Genomic DNA, 19,065 nt, shown 5'->3' with positions numbered 1-19,065 from the left:
GACGAGATCACACCATTGCACGCCAGCCTGGGCAACAAGAGTGAGACTCTGTATCAAAAAAAAAAAAAAAAAATTCAGGCCAGGAACAGTGGCTCATGCCTGTAATCCTAGCACTTTCAGAGGCTGAGATAGGCGGATCACTTGAGCCCAGGAGTTCGAGACCAGCTTGGGCAACATGGCAAGAGCCCTATCTCTACTAAATTAGCCAGGCCTGGTGGCACACACCTGTAGTTCCAGCTACTGGGGCGGCTGAAGTGGGAGGATCACTTGAACCTCGGAGGTGGAGGTTGCAGTGAGCTGAGATTGCAGTGCTACACCCCAGCCTGGGTGACAGAACAAAGCCATGTTTCAAAAAAAAAAAAAAAAAAAAAAGGTTTAAACTCAGTTCACTGTGGTTCCAATCGAAAGAAGGGAGAAACCACTTTCCTAAGAAAAATGAATGTAACCTATAAAACGTGATCAGTCATAGAAAATAGCCAAGCCTGTATGTGGGAGATGTGGATTAAATCAGTAAAAAGCCTGTCACCAACAATGCACTTAACGGCAGTCAATCAGAAAATCCGTAACAAAGCCAGGAAGCCATGCTGTTGAAGCAGGATTTTATTTCACCATTACTGGACATCTGAAATGGGGAACGCAACAGAGAGCATGCATGATGAACGTGCTGCTCAGGGGATCAGAGTCAAAGAGTTGCAAGAAAATGAACAACAGATGAAGGACGTGGTTTGCAGCTTGATCTGTTTCTACAGGACAGTGGAAGTGAAAGGTAAGACAGCCCTTAAGACTCAGGATTTTTAATAAACTCTGATTTTTAATAACCATGGAACAATGCCCTGTAATTAGCTGTAATTTATGAAGATATGGAATCTTGAACATAATGTGATGAAAACTAAACCTCAGAGGAAGAGTATAGTAAAAATACAAGTCATAAAATAATATTATTGCTGCAAGGAACTTGTTCCTGTTTGTAGAAATGAATGTAGACCTGTATCACGCTGATATAATGGTGGGAGAGATTTCTGGCCGGTCTGTGGTTCTGAGACTCAACTAGTTTCTTCAGGCTCAGTGCTTCTCCCTCTGGGCACATATATCCCAGAAGGCTACGTGTAGCCAAGACATTCCCAATGTGTCCTACGTGTCACACCCCTGCCTTTAAAAGGTTAGCCAACCAGGTGACCTTCTTAAGGTACCTTTTTGGTTTTAGAGATGGGGCCTCACTCTTTTGCCCAGGTTGGACTCGACCTCCTGGGCTCAAGCAATCCTCTTGCCGCAGCCTCCTGGGTAGCTGGGACTAAAGGCACGTGCCACCACACCCAGTTTGAAGTTCGTTTTGGGGCTTAGTAACATACATGTTGGGATCAGTCACTCACAGACAATGCTCTATGGAAATTCTACCAAAATGCTTCCTGGAGGAGGAAAGACTCATCTCTTGCCACTTTTCTGGAATGCGTCCATGGACGTCAGAGTGTTCCGGGGTTCTAATTTGTTCACAGTTCTTTTCTTCCAGAATATAAAAGATGTAATATTTTTGGGACCACTAAATTAATAAACTCTGAAATCAACTGCACCAAGACCTCTAGGTTTGTTTTTAATAGACTAAATTTAAATGGCAATTTTAAAAACTGAAAAGCTTTCCTCATATTTCTAGAGTCAACACTGGAGGTTGACAATTAAAGGTGAGACAACAGGAAACCACATGCCCTATCACAGGTACAACCTGTGGCTCTTAGTATTGACCTTCAGTTGATGTGACTGTTAATATATTACAAGACTATGCGGCAGCGCTGTAAACACGTGCCCATCAAAGACCCTTGCTTGGGTAAGAAAGGCATGAAAGGGACTCTCACGACACCTTAATGTCTGGCCAAACACTGGATGCTTCAATGATGAACCTGAGCAGGCACTGCTGAGCCATCTGACAGTGCCCCGGGCACTTACTGTAACAGAGCCCTGTAAAACTGCCTGGCGGCTGGGATCAGAAGCCTCAGCATCCCTTGTTCTCTGTACTTATGGTACCCATGAAGTCAGTTCCAAGCAATTTTTGGATGTCCGTAAGGCTGAGAAAAGAAAGAAAACATAAGAGTGATCAGATCAGCAGTATCTGCAGCATGAGGAATTAGCCTTGTTTTAACTACAAGCTAAAAGAACAATATAAATGGCTGTTTCATTTCCAGCTGAAAAAATCTGACCCTAAGCCATAAATGAGGCACTTGATATCTTTTTGGTTTTTAGTACTAGCCCTAAGAAACACTTTCACATATGATCTGTGAAACCCTGACCCTGACACTCTCACTGATCCACGGCCAAGTGGGTTTAGGAAATGCTGTTCCCTGTGACTGTGACAGTCAGTGTTTGAGGGCGAGTGGCCTATGGCAAACGCAGCACCTGCTCTAATTATGTTTCACTCAGTTTCCCAGTGTCATCTGACCACAAGGGAGCCAGCCCTCATTCTGCAGCATGTGTCCTGGGGAATGCACTCTAGGCACCGGGTGGCCAGGGTGGCCCTAGGTAAAGGAGGGCAGAGGGGACAAGCCAGCAGTGGAGGTGCTTCAGTCATCAGCTTCCTCAGGGCAGGGAAGGCAGCATTTGCTTCTCTGTGCTCCCCATGGTGCTGTGCAGACAGGTCCGGGAACAAAGACACTGAGAGGCAGAGAAACAGGTACACACACGGGAGGGAGGGGAGGAAGAGGACACCCACAGGAGGGAGGGAGGGGAGGTGAGGAGGAGGACTGGTCTCTTGTTCATCGGGCTTCGCTGTCTCAACAGTTGAGGCCTAGATCTACTGCTCTGACCCGTCTCAGCAGCTGTGGCCACAGCTCTTCTTAGATTGACCAAAGAGGGTGGACAGGCATGCAGCTTAGTAGGCAAGGCCAGAGCAAAATCACTTCAAGGTTTGAGGCCCAACCAAGGACTGGAACAGCCCCTGTGTCAGGGCTCCCTGCTGGTCAGGGAAGAGAGGAATACAAGAGAAGAGGAACAAGGAATAACCCGGACGGCCGGAGAGCAGACCCCGGCGCGGGGCGATGAGCAGGCCCAGGGGAGCAGGGGCCGGGCAGAGTCTGTCTTGCCGGTGTTGGCCTATATCCTGGCAGACTTCCTACCTTAGGCCGGTAGCCCTGCTCGGCCATAGTCTCCGCCTCCTGCTGCAGCAGGGCATCTGAGAGCTGCTCGACCCGCCGGGCCTCCTCCTCTTCCTCCTCCTCCTGCTGGTCTGCTTCCCATGCCTGCAGCCGGCGCTCTGCAACCTGAGTGCCAAGAGCAAAGTCACCACCCCAAGACAAGGCCCACAGGGCAGAGCCCTGCCTCTGATGAGGAAGGTAAGCCTGCGGCCCTACCCAGACTGGAGAATCCAGCTGAGCAACAGCAATGCACGTGCCAAGGAACGGAAGGGAGCATGCGGGACTTGAAAGGCTGTACGCATGGTGTGTACCTCATAGAAAGCTGGAGAGGCTGTATGTGTGGCGTGTACCTCGTGGAAAGCTGGAAAGGCTATACACGTGGCGTGTACCTTGTGGAAAGCTGGAGAGGCTGTATGCATTGTGTGTACCTGGTAGAAAGCTGGAAAGGCTGTATGCATGGCATGTACCTCGTAGAAAGCTGGAGAGGCTGTATGCGTGGCGTGTACCTCATGGAAAGCTGGAGAGGCTATACATATGCGTGGCGTGTACCTCATGAAAAGCTCGGCCTGTGGCCAGGTGTTTGGAGGACTGTTCTGTCTTATGTATCAGGGACTGAAATGAAGAGAGAACTATGGCCCCCGGTAAGCCAACTGCTTGCAGAAGCAGACAGAGTAAAGACAACAGACAGCAGTGCCGGCCTCACCCACACGACATGGAGGATGTGGAGAGAAAGAAGCCACAGTCAAGAGGATGAGGACTGCAGCTGGGATGGAAACGGGAGCACTGTGCTCTCAAACGTGCGCAAGCCCTGCCAGGCAGTCCAGGGGCTCTGAACCCTGTCCCATGATGATGTAGAGAACCCGGCAGGCCCGGTGCCTCCCGCCCTCGGGCTCAGCCCTACCTGGGCTTCCAGCTCCTGCTTCCTGGCCGATTTCAGCTTTTCACTCTCCTCTTTCTCGCGACGAGCCAACTCTCTCGCCTCCTCAAGATTTCGAATAAGTTGCTCCCTGTGTTTCAGGGATTCCTCTTGTGCCCGTCGGTTCTGCTCAATCTTCTCTTGTATTTGCTGTTGTCTCCCTGTCAGAACCTAACCTCAGCAGAAAGAAAAGGGCAGCTTTGAGGTTGACCCTAACAGATCCTGGTTCTACAAGCCTTGGACAGGCTGCAGCCACAGCAAGGCCCAGCCTCATCCTTGGGCCTCAGGCCCAGGTACGCAGAGGCAGAGCCAGATGACAGGATTTGCTCTCATGATGTCGGCCACGCTTGCCAGTATACAAGAAATGTTTCCCTCGCACCCCAAGACACACAAAATGTATCCAGACTGTGTACTATGGAGAGACAGCTGAGTGCCAAAGAAATCAAAGGAGATGGGGATGGAGCTCTCTCCCCGGGGGCAGAGAAACCTTGCAGCAACAAGATGAGTCTCCTTCCTATCAGCGGGTTCCAAAAACAAGAGAGCCACAAGCCACACAGATGACCAGAGGTGGAGCTGGGGTGGTCCTCTAACCTTTTGAACCTGCTGTGTTTGAGACCTGGCCCCAGAGCTGTGCGACATCTGAACTCCAGCCCAGGCCACAGTCAGGAGCAGAAAACCACCTGACACTCTCAACAGTTAGGCTGCAGGGCTGGGGGGAACAGAAAGTGGCCGCCATCAGGAGGGAAATTTAAATGAGGAAAATCAAAAGGCACTGGAGAATTCTTGGTATTTACAAGAGCAAAACATCACCAATCACGACCCGATTTCCTGTGGATTCCAAAATACAGCGTACTACCAGACACAACGTAGAGTTTCTCATTTGAAACCACTTTACGACAGCTTTCAGCCCATGGATAACACTCTCTCTTCTCCTCCCAGATTTCCCTGCGGTTGGGGTATGTCTTCCACGCACAGTGTACACACTGACCAGGAAAGCAGTTATGTCCTCCAGGTCACGGCTGTCGTCTACCCCGAGGGGGGAAACATGTGGGAAGAGCCTCAGGCACCAAGAGGCTCTCTGCAGCGTTTCTCAGAATGGCTTCCAATTAGAACAACACAGCACACCCATAAGAGGGAATGGAAAGGCAGCGGGTGACAGAGGACAGTCCGTGATACAGCCCCTGACATGCCGTTTATAAAGATGTAACAGCATGTCACAACGCTTGAAGCCAAATAGCACAAGACAGTAAGAAATACATGTAGAAAAAATGTCAGGCATAGAAACAGAAGAGCAGACGGAAGAAGCAGCTACGGCTGCATACAGGATGGGCTCTGGGGGACTTTTTTCCATTTCTACTTCCTGTACTTCTGAATTCTTTTCTGCTAAGCTCATATTACTTTCTCAATGATTTTTAAAGCCCACTTAAAATGACCAGAGAAGACTCTGTTCCCAGAGCATCTGGCAGGGTGACTGACCATGGACTTCCAGACACCTGCCCAGGACCCAACAGCCGGTCCACATCGCCACAGCTGGGATTACCTCGCTCATCAGTCTGTCCCGTGCGCTGCGCTCTCGGGCCCACTCTGCCTCTCTCTTTTCCCACATCTCCTTGGCCTCCTCCCTGGGCAAACACAAAAGGGATGACAGCAGGCTCCTCCCCGCCCTGGCAGGAAGCGAGCTACGGAACAGACAGGGCTGCAGGGCACATGGCTTCTGCAGGACCACACTGCAGATAAACATCCACATGCACTTTGAAAAGATTACAATTAAGGACAGCATCCACGGAAAGTACTGTTGGAAGTTTTTTATTTTTTTATTTTTGAGATGGGTCTCGCTCTGTTGCCCAGGCTAGAGTGCAGTGGTGCAATCTCGGCTCACTGCAACCTCCACCTCCCAGGTTCAATTGATTCTAGTACCTCAGTCTCCTGAGTAGCTGGGATTACAGGCGTGTGCCACCATGTCTGGCCAATTACTGTATTTTTAGTAGAGACAGGGTTTCACCATGTTGGTCAGGCTGGTCTTGAACTCCTGACCTCAAGTGATCTACCTGCTTTGGCCTCCCAAAGTGCTGGGATTACAAGCGTAAGCCACCGTGCCTGGCCCTGTTGTAAGTATTTTAAGTTACCCTTTTAATACCCCATCTCCTTATAAAAAGGAATTGGGATGACTTACACCGTGGCTGTTTAACACAGAGATGAATGAAATCATCAGAACATGGAGAGGAGGAGGGTGCTGCCTGTGCCTGAACCCTGCCACCACATGCCTGTGTCACTGATAGCTCACCCTGGACGGAGTGACCTCTTCAAGTCTCCGGGTCTCACAAGCCACCACTTGGCTGGATGTCAGGACTCAGTAAGATGAGGCATGTAAAGCACTTGGCACAGTGTCCAGCATGCAGTAAGTGCTCAATGTATGCTACTTATTATTCGATGATTTCAATCTACTAGTTTAGTCTTTAGGACCCAAACTCAGTTTTATAGATGTAAGCAGCATTCAACATCTCTATAAGAACTTCCTTCTGGCTGGGCATAGTGGCTCACGCCTGTAATCCCAGCACTTTGGGAGGCCAACGCTGGCGGATCACAAGGTCAGGAGTTCAAGACCAGCCTGGCCAAGATGGTGAAACCCCATCTCTACTAAAAATACAAAAAAGTAGCCAGGTGTGGTGGCGGGCACCTGTAATCCCAGCTACTCGGGAGGCTGAGGCAGAGAATTACTTGAACCCAGGAGGCAGAGATTGCAGTCAGCCGAGATCATGCCACTGCACTGCAGCCTGGGTGACAGAGCAAGACTCCATCTCAAAAAAAAAAAAAAAAAGAATTTCCTTCTAAACCTCTAAGATTTCAGATGAACACATCGTTACTCTAAACCTTAATGATTTCCACCTCAGATAATACAAGGGAAACACCCCCGGAGGCCAGGTCCATTATGAAGATGTGCTCCTCAGGAATGATGGACAATATACACAGCTATCTCTTCTTCTTCTTTTTTTTTTCTTTTTTTTTTTGAGACAGAGTCTCGTTCTGTCACCCAGGCTGGAGTGCAGTGGTGTAGTCATGGCTAATCAGAGCCCCAACCTCCTGGGCTCAAGTGATCCTCCCACTTAGCCTCCCGAGTAGTTGAAACTACAGGTATGAACAACCACGCCTGGCCAATTTGTGTATTTTTGGTAGAGCCTGGAGTTTTGCCATGTTGCCCAGGCTGATCTCAAATTCCTAGGCTCAAGCGATCCACCTGCCTCGGCCTCTCAAAGTGCTGGGATTACAGGTGTGAGCCTCCACGCCCAGCCAATAGATATTTCAGTAACAGGTGACCCATGGGGCATTTCAAGGTATCAGAGTTGAGGCCAGGAGCATCCAGCTCAGTCAGCAGCTGCCACTCACCTCAGCAGCATCTGCAGCTCTGCCTCCCGCGCCCGCTCCAGCTGCAGCTGCTCCTCAATGGCCTGCTTCATCCAGGCCACATCGGCCATGACCTGCTCCCGCCTGGCCAGGTGGAGGCGCTGGCTCTCGTCCTCCTTCTCAAGGAGGGCCTGCAGGATCCGCCTGTCTGCCTCCTAGAGGAAGCAGAGGGCGGCACGTGGCTGGGCTGGACAGAGTCCTTCTGCAATGAGAGCCTACAGAGGGGCCTGGCCTCCCTTTCCTTTCTACATAGACATTTGTGATTCTACACAGTGTTCTCAAGACAGAGATGGGAAGATCCTGGATTATTTCTGGAACAGACCGGGGATAATCACGAGGGGTGGTTCAGACACTGCACAGGCCTAGGAGTTTCTCTCTGGCTAAAGGGAGACCCAGCCACCACCACATGCCCTCGGACACACCTGGTTGCACAACTTTTTGGAATACAACTTGGCAAAAATCCCACTTATAAGAACAAAGACCACAGTGACACAAAAGTGCAAAACACTCGTTTTAGCTTTTAGGTAAGAGGGAAAAACCAGAAACAACCAAAATGCTCCCTGGTGGGGAATTAGCTACTATGTACATCAACATAATGGAAGCATTAAAATAATGCAGGAGGCTGGGCACTGGGACTCATGCATGCAATCCCAGCACTTTGGGAGGCTGAGGTGGGAGGATCACTTGGGCCTAGGAGTTCAAGACCAGCCTGGGCAATGTAGCAAGACCCCATCTCTACAAAGCATTGTGATGTACACCTATGGTCCCAGCTACTCCAGAGGCTGAGGTGGGAGGATGGCTTGAGCCTGGCAGGTTGAGGCTGCAGTGAGCCGTGATTGCGCCACTGCAATCCAGCCTGGACAACAGAGCAAGACCCCATAAAAAACAGCTGCACACCAGGACCAACTGTGCCACTGTGCCCCATGTCCTGCCCTGACCGCAGTGGGCAGGGATGGGAAGGGCAGCTTAGGTCTGTCCCCCTCACTTCAAGGGAGCTCATCAAAGTACTCAGGAATACAAAGGAGCTATCTGAAAAGAACAGGTTCAATCTAAGCATAATGACCTTTTTTTGTTTTTTTGAGACAGAGTCTCACTCTGTTGCCCAGGCTTGAGTGCAGTGGTGCGATCTCGGCTCACTGCAACCTCCACCTCCTGGGTTCAAGCAATTCTCCTGTCTCAGCCCCCCGAGTATCTGGGATTACAGGCGTGCACCACCATGCCTGGCTAGTTTTTGTTGTTGTTGTTCTTGTTTTGAGAGAAGTCTCGCTCTTGTCCCCCAGGCTTGAGTGCAACGGCTTGATCTCAGCTTATTGCAACCTCCACCTACCAGGTTCAAATGATTCTTCTGTCTCTGCCTCCCAAGTAGCTGGGATTAAGGCGCCTGCCACCACACCCGGCTAATTTTTGTGTTTTTTAGTAGAGACAGGGTTACACCACGTTGGCCAGGCTGGTCTCAAACTCCTGACCTCAGGTGATCCGCCCGCCTCGGCCTCCCAAAGTGCTGGGATTACAGGTGTGAGCCACCACGCCCAGCCATGTCCGGCTAGTTTTTGTATTTTTAGTAGAGATGGGGTTTCACCATGTCATTCAGGCTGGCCTCAAACTCCTGACCTCTGGTGATCCGCCTGCCTTGGCCTCTCAAAGTGCTGGGATTATAGGCGGGAGCCACCGCACCAAGCCGATCTTTTTAAAAATTAAGAGATTTCGTGTTAATTGAAGATGCTGAGGAATGCAACCTCAATTAGATTTAAATACAAAAACAAAAACCTCCACCTCTCTGTATGTAAATACATCTAGAAAGATGTGAACTAAACAGACACCTCTGGGGATAGACAGAGATTGCAGGTGCTGGTCAAGGGGGTGATCTCACTTTGTGTTGTGCTGTTTTTTAAGTAACACAGTTACTGAAAAATAATTTGATGTTTTGATACCTGTATCTATCCATCTATGTATACACACAGACACTGGGAAAGGATCCTTACGGTCAAGCTAATTAACATATCCATCACCTCACAGTTGGTTTTCATGGTGACAACACTTAAGATTGGCTCTCTTAGCAAATTTCAAGAATACAATATGGTATCATCAGCTGTGATCAACATGATGGACACTACTCCCAGATCTCCCAACCGAAGGATGTATCCTTTGACCAACATCTCCCCTTCCCCCCAACCCCTCACTGTCTTCATTCTTACGAGAATGCACTCATATACTAAGCAATGAAAGGCCTTTTTTTCAAAAGAGGCTAAGAAAGATGTCAGGCTGTCTCTTCAGACTTACCAGCTCCTCTTGGATCTGCTGTGTGCGTCTGCTGAGTTGAGCGTTATACTGATGTCTCAAGAAACGCCTGAAGGAGAATCAAATGTGGGCTGCCTTCAGTATCTCAGAAAGAATTAAATAGAAGTTAGATAACTGCTGACCAGGCTGTCTCCTTTATGGTTTCAGCAACACGAATGCAAGTCTGAAAAAGCAAGAGGCCCACCCGCCTGGGAAGAGTGGGGGGCCCTTCTGACACACACCCCAGCTCTGCCTTCTGCCGGAAGGCTTCCATCTGCTTTCGCTCTTCCTCCAGCCTCTCTAGCTCCCACCACTGCTTCAACAGATTCTCCTGCTCCTTCTTTAGTTTGGTCGCCTGTGGTGATGATGAGAGTAAGCTCGACTGAGATCTGAGATCGTGGGAATCAGATCTTCCTTCATTCTCCATCTCCATTTTTCGCAGACACTACAGCAACAGAGGCCTGGCCATGCAGGTGGTCACGATCCCCTCCCACCACTCACTTACTCATCCAGTCCCCTCTGAGCCATTTCCTGCAAGGGCCTTTCTGAGCCCTGAACTCTAAACTCCCACAGGATCCTGTACTGGTCCACTCTTACTGTAACTTAACAACTGTCCTCCACCTGACACAGCCCCCACCAGGAGGTCAGGACTGTGGGCCTTGGTCAGGCTTTATCTCTAGTTCCCAACCCAGTGCTCAGCACCTAGAATAAGCAGTAGGCACTAAGAATGTAGTTGCTAAATCACGGCCTGGGCAAGGGGAACTGAGGTCACAGGAGCATGGGCCTCCCTCTTCTAAATAGAAAGATCTAACTCTTTCAAGGAAACTGTGCCATGTTCTCCAAAAACAGCCCCTGGACCAAAAACCCTGTTATGCCTCGAGACCCGAAACCTGCTCCCCACGGAGAGCTGGGTGCTAGACCACCCGATTAAATTGTGTCTACTCAGTGCACTGGAAAATCCAGATTCTAAGAAGGTTCTCCAACAGCAGGCCGCTAACCACCTCTAAGAGAACAGCTACTGGCTCCATGTCGTTAATGTTCTGGAATTCAGGCACGCAAACGAGGAGGATGGGAAAGCACAAGGCAGATGGGGATGCATGTGAGAGGGAGAACCCGGCTGCTGCCGCCCTTTGCAGAATCTCAGCCCTGCTATGGCCTCTTCTTAGGGCGGCCTCTCAAGTGCCCATCTCATGCTAACGAGCAGCTGTGGAGGAGGTCACGGCTGAGAGGGGCTTGTGCCCACCTCCACCTCCTTCAGCTTCAGCTCCTCCATCTGTTGCAGCAGTGCCTCGGCCTGGAGCTTGTCCTCCAGCTGCCTCCTCTCCTCTTCGGCTTTCATCCGTTCTAGCGCCTCCCTTCGGGCCCTTTCATATTCGTTTTCATACCGTTTGTTCTCTTGCTCTGCGGTGGCTTCTTGCTACAAGGGACCAAATGAACACAGGAGGTCAATATCTGTACCGTAAGCCAACAAAAACCTAGCTTCCTGCCGCCGTTCTGCAGGCCACAGGGCCCAGGCAGATCCTGCCTGAATTCCAAATGACAACGCCCTCAGACGCCAAGTCAGGGAGGGACTCAATAATGTTGGGTTTCCTCCCCACTCAACAAAACACTTTCTAAAATGAACCAGGCAGCAAAGCGACCAGTGCACAGAGGTGTGGAAGCTTAACCCCAAAGGGGCTACAGTAAGCCAGGGCTGCGAGTTTATGATGCAGATTTCATCAAAAGAGAGACAAAAATGCCCTTAAAGACACATGTTCTAGCTGGACCCTGTGGCCCACGCCTGTAATCCCAGCACTTTGGGAGGCCGAGGTGGGAGAATCGTTTAAGGCCAGGAGGCCAGACCAGCCTGAGCAACAGAGCAAGACCCCATCTCTACAAAAATTAAAAAATTAGCTGGGCGCAGTGGTGCATATCTGTGGTCCTAGCTACTCGGGAGGCTGAGTTAGGAGGACTGCTTGAGCCCAGCCAGTCGAGGCTGCAGTGAGCTGTGAGTCGCGCCACTGCACACCAGCCTGGGTGACAGAGCAAGACCCTGCCTCCAAAAGAAAAAAAGACACATGCTGTATGTGCCACCTCCCAGCCCTGGTCACCTGGCCTTATTCTGCCCTGGGAATTATCATATACAATTCTGGTATATGTAAGAGCAAACATTCGGTTTTCACATGTGTCAAGTAAACTAAGAAAAGAATACACTATACTCCTTAACTGGAGTCACTGAGGCTGAAAACGGTAAATGAATGCAAAGACGTGAACAGTCTTGCACAGCAGAATACGCGGCTATTCCCAGAGCCACATACCACACCTGTTTTTTTTCTTCTTTCTGCGTTTCCCAAGAGTTTACGACATGCTTCTGGTGAAGGTCCAGCTCCATCTGAGGATGGAAGGGGGACGATGTGAATTTCCTCATCAGACAGATGGGCACTGTGGGGACAGTGTGCTGCTGCCCTCTGTGCCACCTGCTGGAACGTGGCCATAACTTCCCTTCATGGGGACTCAGTGGCACAGGCGTCTAGTAGAGAGTGTGGGGTGACTTCAACATGTATAGTGTGAATGCATGTCAATCAGAAGACCAAAGGACCAGGCACTCCTACACCAATCTTTTGAGCTGGTACAAAGTAACAGAGACTTCCCTCCCACTAGCCCTAGGGCTGGGCTGGACGCTGAAATGGAAATACAATTTCAAAGGCCACCTTGGGTTGATCTACTGCATGCCAGGCCCTGGGAGACAGCTGAGTGAGAAGACTCAGCCCTGTGCCTGGCTCCCCGAAGTTTCCTCTGCAAAGCAGATGGACTACGTACTCCCTGTATCAAGTGATGCACCAGTAGGTGCAACAAGTTTAGGATTGTTAGTAAGAGATTTGAGCGCAGAGAATCTCCTGGATTAGAAAATGGATCACAACATTCAATCCAAATCTTTTGTTTGGGAAACTGTTTATAAAATTAGCTGGATATGGTGGCGCCCACCTGTAGTCTCAGCTACTCGGGAGGCTGAGGTGGGAGGATCACTTGAGCCCAGGTTTGAGACCAGCCTGAGCAACATAGGGAGACCCCATCTCTATAAAAACGTTTTAAAATAATCTTTCCCAACTTACAGCTGTGAACATAGGCAATTAACTTGAATGTTCTGAATAAACTTTTCTGATTTAACGGCTCTGGATGATTCCACCGAAGCCAACAGGGCTAAGGACTCCTCCCACAGATTAGTGCAAACTGCACAAAAGCACCAGATGTTCCATTATTTAGTGCCTGGCGATTTCTAAATGTAACTACGAATAACATGAAGGCACCAAATGTATACAAAAACTGTAAGTTGAAAATAAATGAATAACAGTGAGGGATGATCTCCCTGCAGCCAAATCTCCACTGAACAAGGCCACCAAGCCAAGAGGCCACCCCCTCCCCTGCCAGCCCAGTTCAGGCCTTCACCAACCCCCGGCTGGGCTGTCGTAGCACCCCTCCCTGTCGGCTGGCACATTGCTACCAGAGGAGTCTCTCTGAAATGCAGCTGGGATCCTGTATGCTGCCCCCAGCCCCTTTGGAGGAAGGTCACACAAGCTCTTCCGATGTCTGGCACCCTCTGCCTCGCCAGCATCATTTCTTGGGGTTCTCCCTCACTATCTGACATCCTAGCCTCACCCAGACACTTTCAGCTCCCAGGGCTCGCTCTGTTCTCGAGTCTCAAGCCTGGTTCTCACAGTCACAACAACCTAGAACATCCTTTCCTCACCTCTACACACATACATCCCTTCAAACTCTTCCACCCCAGGAACTCCTCTGGGAAGCCTCCCCAACCCCTCCAGAGTTGACTGTGCTGGCCCATGCTCATCCTCTCAGGCTGGCCCAGCACCCTGCATCCTGCCCTGTAGTGAGCTATCCACTGTCTCCCATGCTGGACACAGGCTAATGAGCAGAAACCACGTCTAATCTCCATGCCCGCACCTGGCAGACCAGGCAGCAGAGGTTCAATCAACATTTGTTCAACAACCGAATGAGCTGCTCAGCGCAGCCTGTGCCAGATCTTCTGCCTGGTGCTCTTTTCAGGTGGCTCAAGGTTCCCTCCTCTGTTTCAACCCAGTACAAGATAACGTGTTCAAAAAAAAAAGTGTCTGGAAACATGATTTCATCTACTTAGGTAAATCAATGGAGATCTCTGATTTTCACCTCTCGAAGTTTCGGGTTGTTCTTTTTCCAGTGTTCGTACAAAAGTTGTTCAGCAATCTATCAAGAAAACACAAAATGGAAAGCCTGATGTCATTTTTCAAATCCATTCACATTTTGGATGACATACAGTGGAAGTCAGCTCAGGCTATGAGTGCCTCCCTTCACACCGTCACTGCACCCACTGTTCAAACCCTCATGCTTCACACGCACAGCTCTGAGAACCACACGGCACTACCAAGTGACTCTTGCAATAATGACAAAAGGGGGCCAAAATCTGATGCTACACAGAGGTCCTATCTAGGGGGTCTCAAAATAATACAGCAGGCTGAAAAGCACAGATTAGGGCTCACTGTTTCACATAACTACTTTGGAAGGTAAAACAGACTAGTCCCAGATCTCTGTGGACCCACAGAACTGGAAGAAAGGAAAAGCACTCAGATGTAATGATTGAAGGGGCTAAAGAGACTACAGCTAACTGATCCAAAACCCAGTCCCTGCACAAGGACCTAAGCTCTTTTCCTGCTGGCTCTGGAGTTAACTGGCATCTCATCAGACCTGAGCACCCAGGAATGACCCTACATGTGCGACACACTCAGGCTGGGAACACTGCTGCTCCACAGCCTCCTGAAGCCCTCTGGGGAGTTACCAGTTTCCTCTGCTCTTCTCTGGCTGATTTCAGCTTCCCGTGCTGCTCCCGGATTCTTCTTTCCTGCAAGTTCATGCTCAGCCTCAGCTCCTCCAGTTCTCTGGCCAGCAGGTCCTGCTCCTCCTGCATGAGCTGCCTGAGCTTTTCCCGTCGGGCCTCCAGACTCCTCCTCTTCTCCTCCTTCATCTTCTCCCGCTGATAGGCATGCATGCTGGGTGAGAGGGGGCCTGCCTGAATTAATCATGCTACAGCCACAGGGAACGTGCTCTGCTCTGCTGTGTCGGTAAAAGAGGCTGAGGTAGATGTGTCATGACGACACAGGAATGTGTCCCCAGCCAAAGCAGAGACAGCAGGTCACAGAATAGTATGTGTAAGAGAAAATCTTGTTTTTTGCAAAAAGAAAATGTATAAATGTATAAATAATGTATATATTATCCATCACATAAATTCTACAGCATAGGTCTGCTGTAGTCCCACTTGATTGATGAGGAAACCAAAGCTCATACATTCAGCAAGAGACACGGTCAGGATTTCCATCTAGGTCTGACTTCAAAGCCTATGCTTTTGGCCTCCATGTTTTTACACGTATTTCTATAAAAGTAGCTTTCTGTGTGTGTATTTAAGCACAAATACCAATGGGAAACAGCATGGAAGGATATGTGCCAGACTGTTAACTGTGGCTGTCTCTGGGGATATGGGGTTACAACCAGGCTTCCAAATTCTATCATATGCTTCTGCATCATTTTATCTTTTTCAATGCCAATGTATGGCTGCACTGATGATCTTTTTTTCCATTTCCAGCTGGAAAAACATCACCATGCAGGTAATTCATACTGCCTGGCAAATCCTACGCTCCCTAAATCCTTAAGGCCTCATCCCCTGACCAGCAAGTGGCCCCCACTTCCATCAAATCGGCAGTTACCGCACAATTACCTCCGCTGGTAGGAGGTTTTAGAGCTCCATTCTGCCTGTTTGGAGCTGCAGATGTCAGACATCCTGAAGTAACGGCTGTTCTGCTCCCACTGCTGCCGAAGCCGGGCCTCCTGCTCTCGCTGTCGTGCTAGCTGCTGATTCAGGCGCTGCTGGCTGCACCAGTAGGACGGCAGCGTCGGGAGCGCCATCTGAGAACAGGAATGGGAGGAAAGTGAGCCACTGCAAATCCCAGGAACCCTCACCAGCTTGGCCTCATCCCTTTAACGAGTGGTCACCACCCCTTGGCTGCACAGTGAAATCAACTGGTGGAACTTTAAAAAAAAAACAAAAAACAACAAAAAAACCGTGTCTGAGCCCCACTCCAAACTAATTCAATCAAAAAACTTAGTAGGGCCCAGGCACCAGCATTTTTTAAAATGATCTGCCACTAGTGCTGCAAATTATCAATTTAAATTTGCCGTGGCTCACGCCTGTAATCCCAGCATTTTGGGAGGCCAAGGTGGGCAGATCACGAGGTCAGGAGTTCGAGACCAGCTGCGCCAACATAGTGAAACCCCTGTCTCTACTAAAAATACAAAAAATTAGCCAGGCGTGCTGGTGGGCGTCTGTAATCCCAGCTCCTTGGGAGGCTGAGGCAGGAGAGTCACTTGAACCCAGGAGGTGGAGGTTGCAGTGAACCAAGATTGTCCCATTGCACTCCAGCCTAGGCAACAGTGCAAGACTCCATCTCAAAACACAACAAAACAAAACAAATAAACCTTAGCCAGACACAGTGGCTCATGCCTGTAATCCCAACACTTTGGGTGGCTGAGGCAGGAGGATCACTTGAGGCTGGGAGTTGGAGACCAGCCACATCATGAGACTCATCTCTATAAAAAATCAAAAATTAGCCAGGAGTGGTGGTGCACCTGTAGTCCCAGCTACTCAGGAGGCTGAGGCAGGAGGATTGCTTGAGCCCAGGAGGTCACAGCTGCAGCGAGCCATGATAGCGCCACTGCACTCAGCCTGGGTGACAGTGAGACTCTGTCTCAAAAAAACAAAAACATCAAAAATTCTGGACTGCATGCACCCAGCTGTGGGCCAGCCATCACCAGGGACACAACAGACAGACACAGGGATTGTCCTAAGATTCCTAGACTAGGCACGTCGGGGGCATTTATGCTCTGCTTAAACAGAGACAATAATGTAAGGAACACATGTATGTGCCAAGCACTCAATACATATGACTTTTTTTCATTCTTACAATCACCTCGCTATTTGGCAGGTAAGGAAACTTACGTTGAAGAGGTAAAGTTGTTGTACCCGAGCGAGTTAGAGAAACGCCACACTTTGAGACGAAATTAAGAGTCCTTTATTTAGCCAGTGGCCAAGAGACGGCTAACAAATTCTCTCGGCCCGAGGAAGGGGCTTGATTTTCCTTTATACTTTGGTTTAGGAAGGGGAGGGGAGCTCAGATGCAACAATTCTACGTAAGTAAAAACATGCAAAAATTAAAAGGACAAATAGTCACAGAGAAACAATTAAAAGACAAATGGTTACAGAGAAACAACAGTTCCAGGTGCAGGGGCTCTAAATCTTTCATAAAATGTTAGATATGGGTGCTCTGCCCGACACAAACTCAAGGTTTTATGGTGTTATCTTTTGAGCAAAATCCTGGGAACTTCGTACATTGCTTGTTTCAGTACCTTATCAGTTAATTGGACTCTGATATGTTGAGATTCTGCTTACACAAGTTAACTCCTTGAGGAAAGGGGTGGGTAAGGAGTCCTTGATGTCTTGTAAATGAGGGAACCAGATGGAGTTCATCCGGCTTTCTCAGCTAAGGGAGAGCTTATTCATGTGGAAACAAGGCTAGGTGATTAAGGGGAAAAAAAGAGTCTAAAAGCAAGGTTAGTAAAAACAAGGTTAGGCATTAAAAAGCAAGGTTAGTAAAAACAACGTTAAGCATTACAAAGTGATTTGCTCAGGATCACAGAGCCAGGAAGTAAAGGAAATAAACAAGCTGGGTTCCTAATTCATGTCCGTCTGAGACCAGAGCCCAGGCTCTCTCTGCTGCAAGGGGCTGCCTGTTGGGACCAACCTGCCCTGGCTCTGGCAGTCCCCGGGGAGGGGCCTAGCCTGATAATAACACTCGGAAGTATGTTGGGCTACCATGGAGGACAGACCTTTCATCTTGCAGATGAAGAAGCTGAGACCTAGAGAGAGGAATTGCCTGAGCAATGTAGGGATACAGCTGGAGCCTTGAAAGCAGAGAGCAGTCTCACTCCAGGCACCAATTCCCCTGACCCAAAAGCTGTCCTCAAGTATAGGGTCGATGCAGTGCCTGGGTAGGAACGCCGGTTGAATGAGCGAAAAGGCCTGGTGCACGCCAAGAATCTCATTCTGGAGGTACTCCAGGTTTGGGGGCAAACACTGCGTCTATGGTCCAAATGTAGCCGGCGGGCTGCTAACGTGTGACCTCGGTCTCGAGACCGTGGCAAGCTTCACATACTTTTTTCCCGCTCCCGTAAAGCCGCCAGTGGATCAGTCTTTGCACCAAGAGTCAAAAGTTTAAGATTCCCGTCCCGGATCGGCCACCCACAAGGTGGGCTGCTCCCCGAACACGTCGCATCCCTCTCTCGACTTGAACATGCACGTGCAACAAATGGGGTCACAGCGCGTGGGGAGCGCAGTGAGGACCCCGGAGGCGCCCTGAGCTCGCGCCCGCTGACTGCCGCCCCGGTTCCCGCCCGCGCGGGCCGCCTGCGGGCCCCCGCCCTAACGCCGGATCCGGCCTAGTCCAACCCCCCGACTCACATTTCTCTGAGGCTCGGAGTTTCCGAAGAGTCCCCCGGCCCGACTTCCCGCAGGCACGAAGCGGGCCGGCCAGTCCCCCGGTGTAATTCCCAGACGCGCTACAGCAACGCCGGCGGTTTCCTCCCTGTTTGCACCGGCAACGAGCCCGACGACGGAGCATCGCAAGGGCCAAGCCTCCTTCAGCGCGTAGGGAGCCTGTGTTTTTCTCTGGTGCCCCGTCGTGGCCAGCGGGAGATAAATAGCAAACATCGCTGCTCCTTGAAATAGGGAAGCATGGAGGCAAAGAATCCGTCCATGCACTACACGTATTTCAGGATGGTGGTTACCATCACGAGAAGGTGAAGGTGGAAACCAGGGGGAAGAGAATATAAGTCAGTGGTCCTCAAACCTGGCTGCGCGTGAGAATCACCAGATACCAGCCTGGGTAACACAGAGGGACTCCTGTCTCTAAAAAATTTTTTAAACTTAACCGGGCATGGTGGGACTTGTGGTCCCAGCTACTCGGGAGACTGAGGCGGGAGGATCACTTGAGCCCAGGAGATCGAGGCTGCCGTGAGCCATGACTGTGCCACTGCACTCCAGCCTGGGTGACAGAGCCAGACACTGTCTCAAAAAAGAAGAAGAAAAAATCCAGATACCTTTAAAAAATCCAGATGCCCAAACCAAACCCCAAATCCCATCTGAGAGTATCAATGTTTTCCAAAATTCCCCAGGTGTGTTCAATGTACAACTTCGGCAGAGGCCTGCTGGCATAAGTAGATGGAAGTTATTGGTAACTTTTTTATTTTTTTGAGACAGAGTCTTGCTCTGTCGCC

The 19,065-nt window shown here is 49.9% G+C and overlaps 1 protein-coding gene across 4 annotated transcripts; it reads right to left on the bottom strand.

Moving 5' to 3' along the window:
- Positions 1-582: 582 nt before the first annotated feature.
- On the bottom strand, positions 583-19,006 carry TCHP (trichoplein keratin filament binding). 4 transcript variants are annotated; one of them, XM_003832497.5, is made up of 13 exons: positions 18,251-19,006; positions 15,455-15,642; positions 14,522-14,732; positions 13,876-13,932; positions 12,017-12,085; positions 10,958-11,131; positions 9,957-10,069; positions 9,718-9,784; positions 7,420-7,592; positions 5,576-5,657; positions 4,021-4,206; positions 3,102-3,245; positions 583-2,057 (listed from the first exon to the last, which is right to left on the bottom strand). In XM_003832497.5, exons 1-13 carry the CDS (start codon positions 18,497-18,499, stop codon positions 2,025-2,027), a joined length of 1,746 nt encoding a protein of 581 aa, XP_003832545.3. In that variant the 5' UTR covers positions 18,500-19,006; the 3' UTR covers positions 583-2,024. The 4 variants fall into 4 exon arrangements, with proteins under 4 accessions (XP_003832545.3, XP_034790330.1, XP_063449712.1 ...); XM_034934439.3 differs by lacking the exon at positions 18,251-19,006 and adding an exon at positions 17,620-18,144; XM_063593642.1 differs by having other exon boundaries at positions 583-3,245.
- Between the last annotated feature and the right edge of the window lie 59 nt (positions 19,007-19,065).

Source organism: Pan paniscus, chromosome 10 (genome assembly GCF_029289425.2).
Source record: "Pan paniscus chromosome 10, NHGRI_mPanPan1-v2.0_pri, whole genome shotgun sequence".
Lineage (NCBI taxonomy): Eukaryota > Metazoa > Chordata > Mammalia > Primates > Hominidae > Pan > Pan paniscus.
Note: the sequence above shows the minus strand (reverse complement) of the source record. Positions and strands in the feature narration are given on the sequence as shown.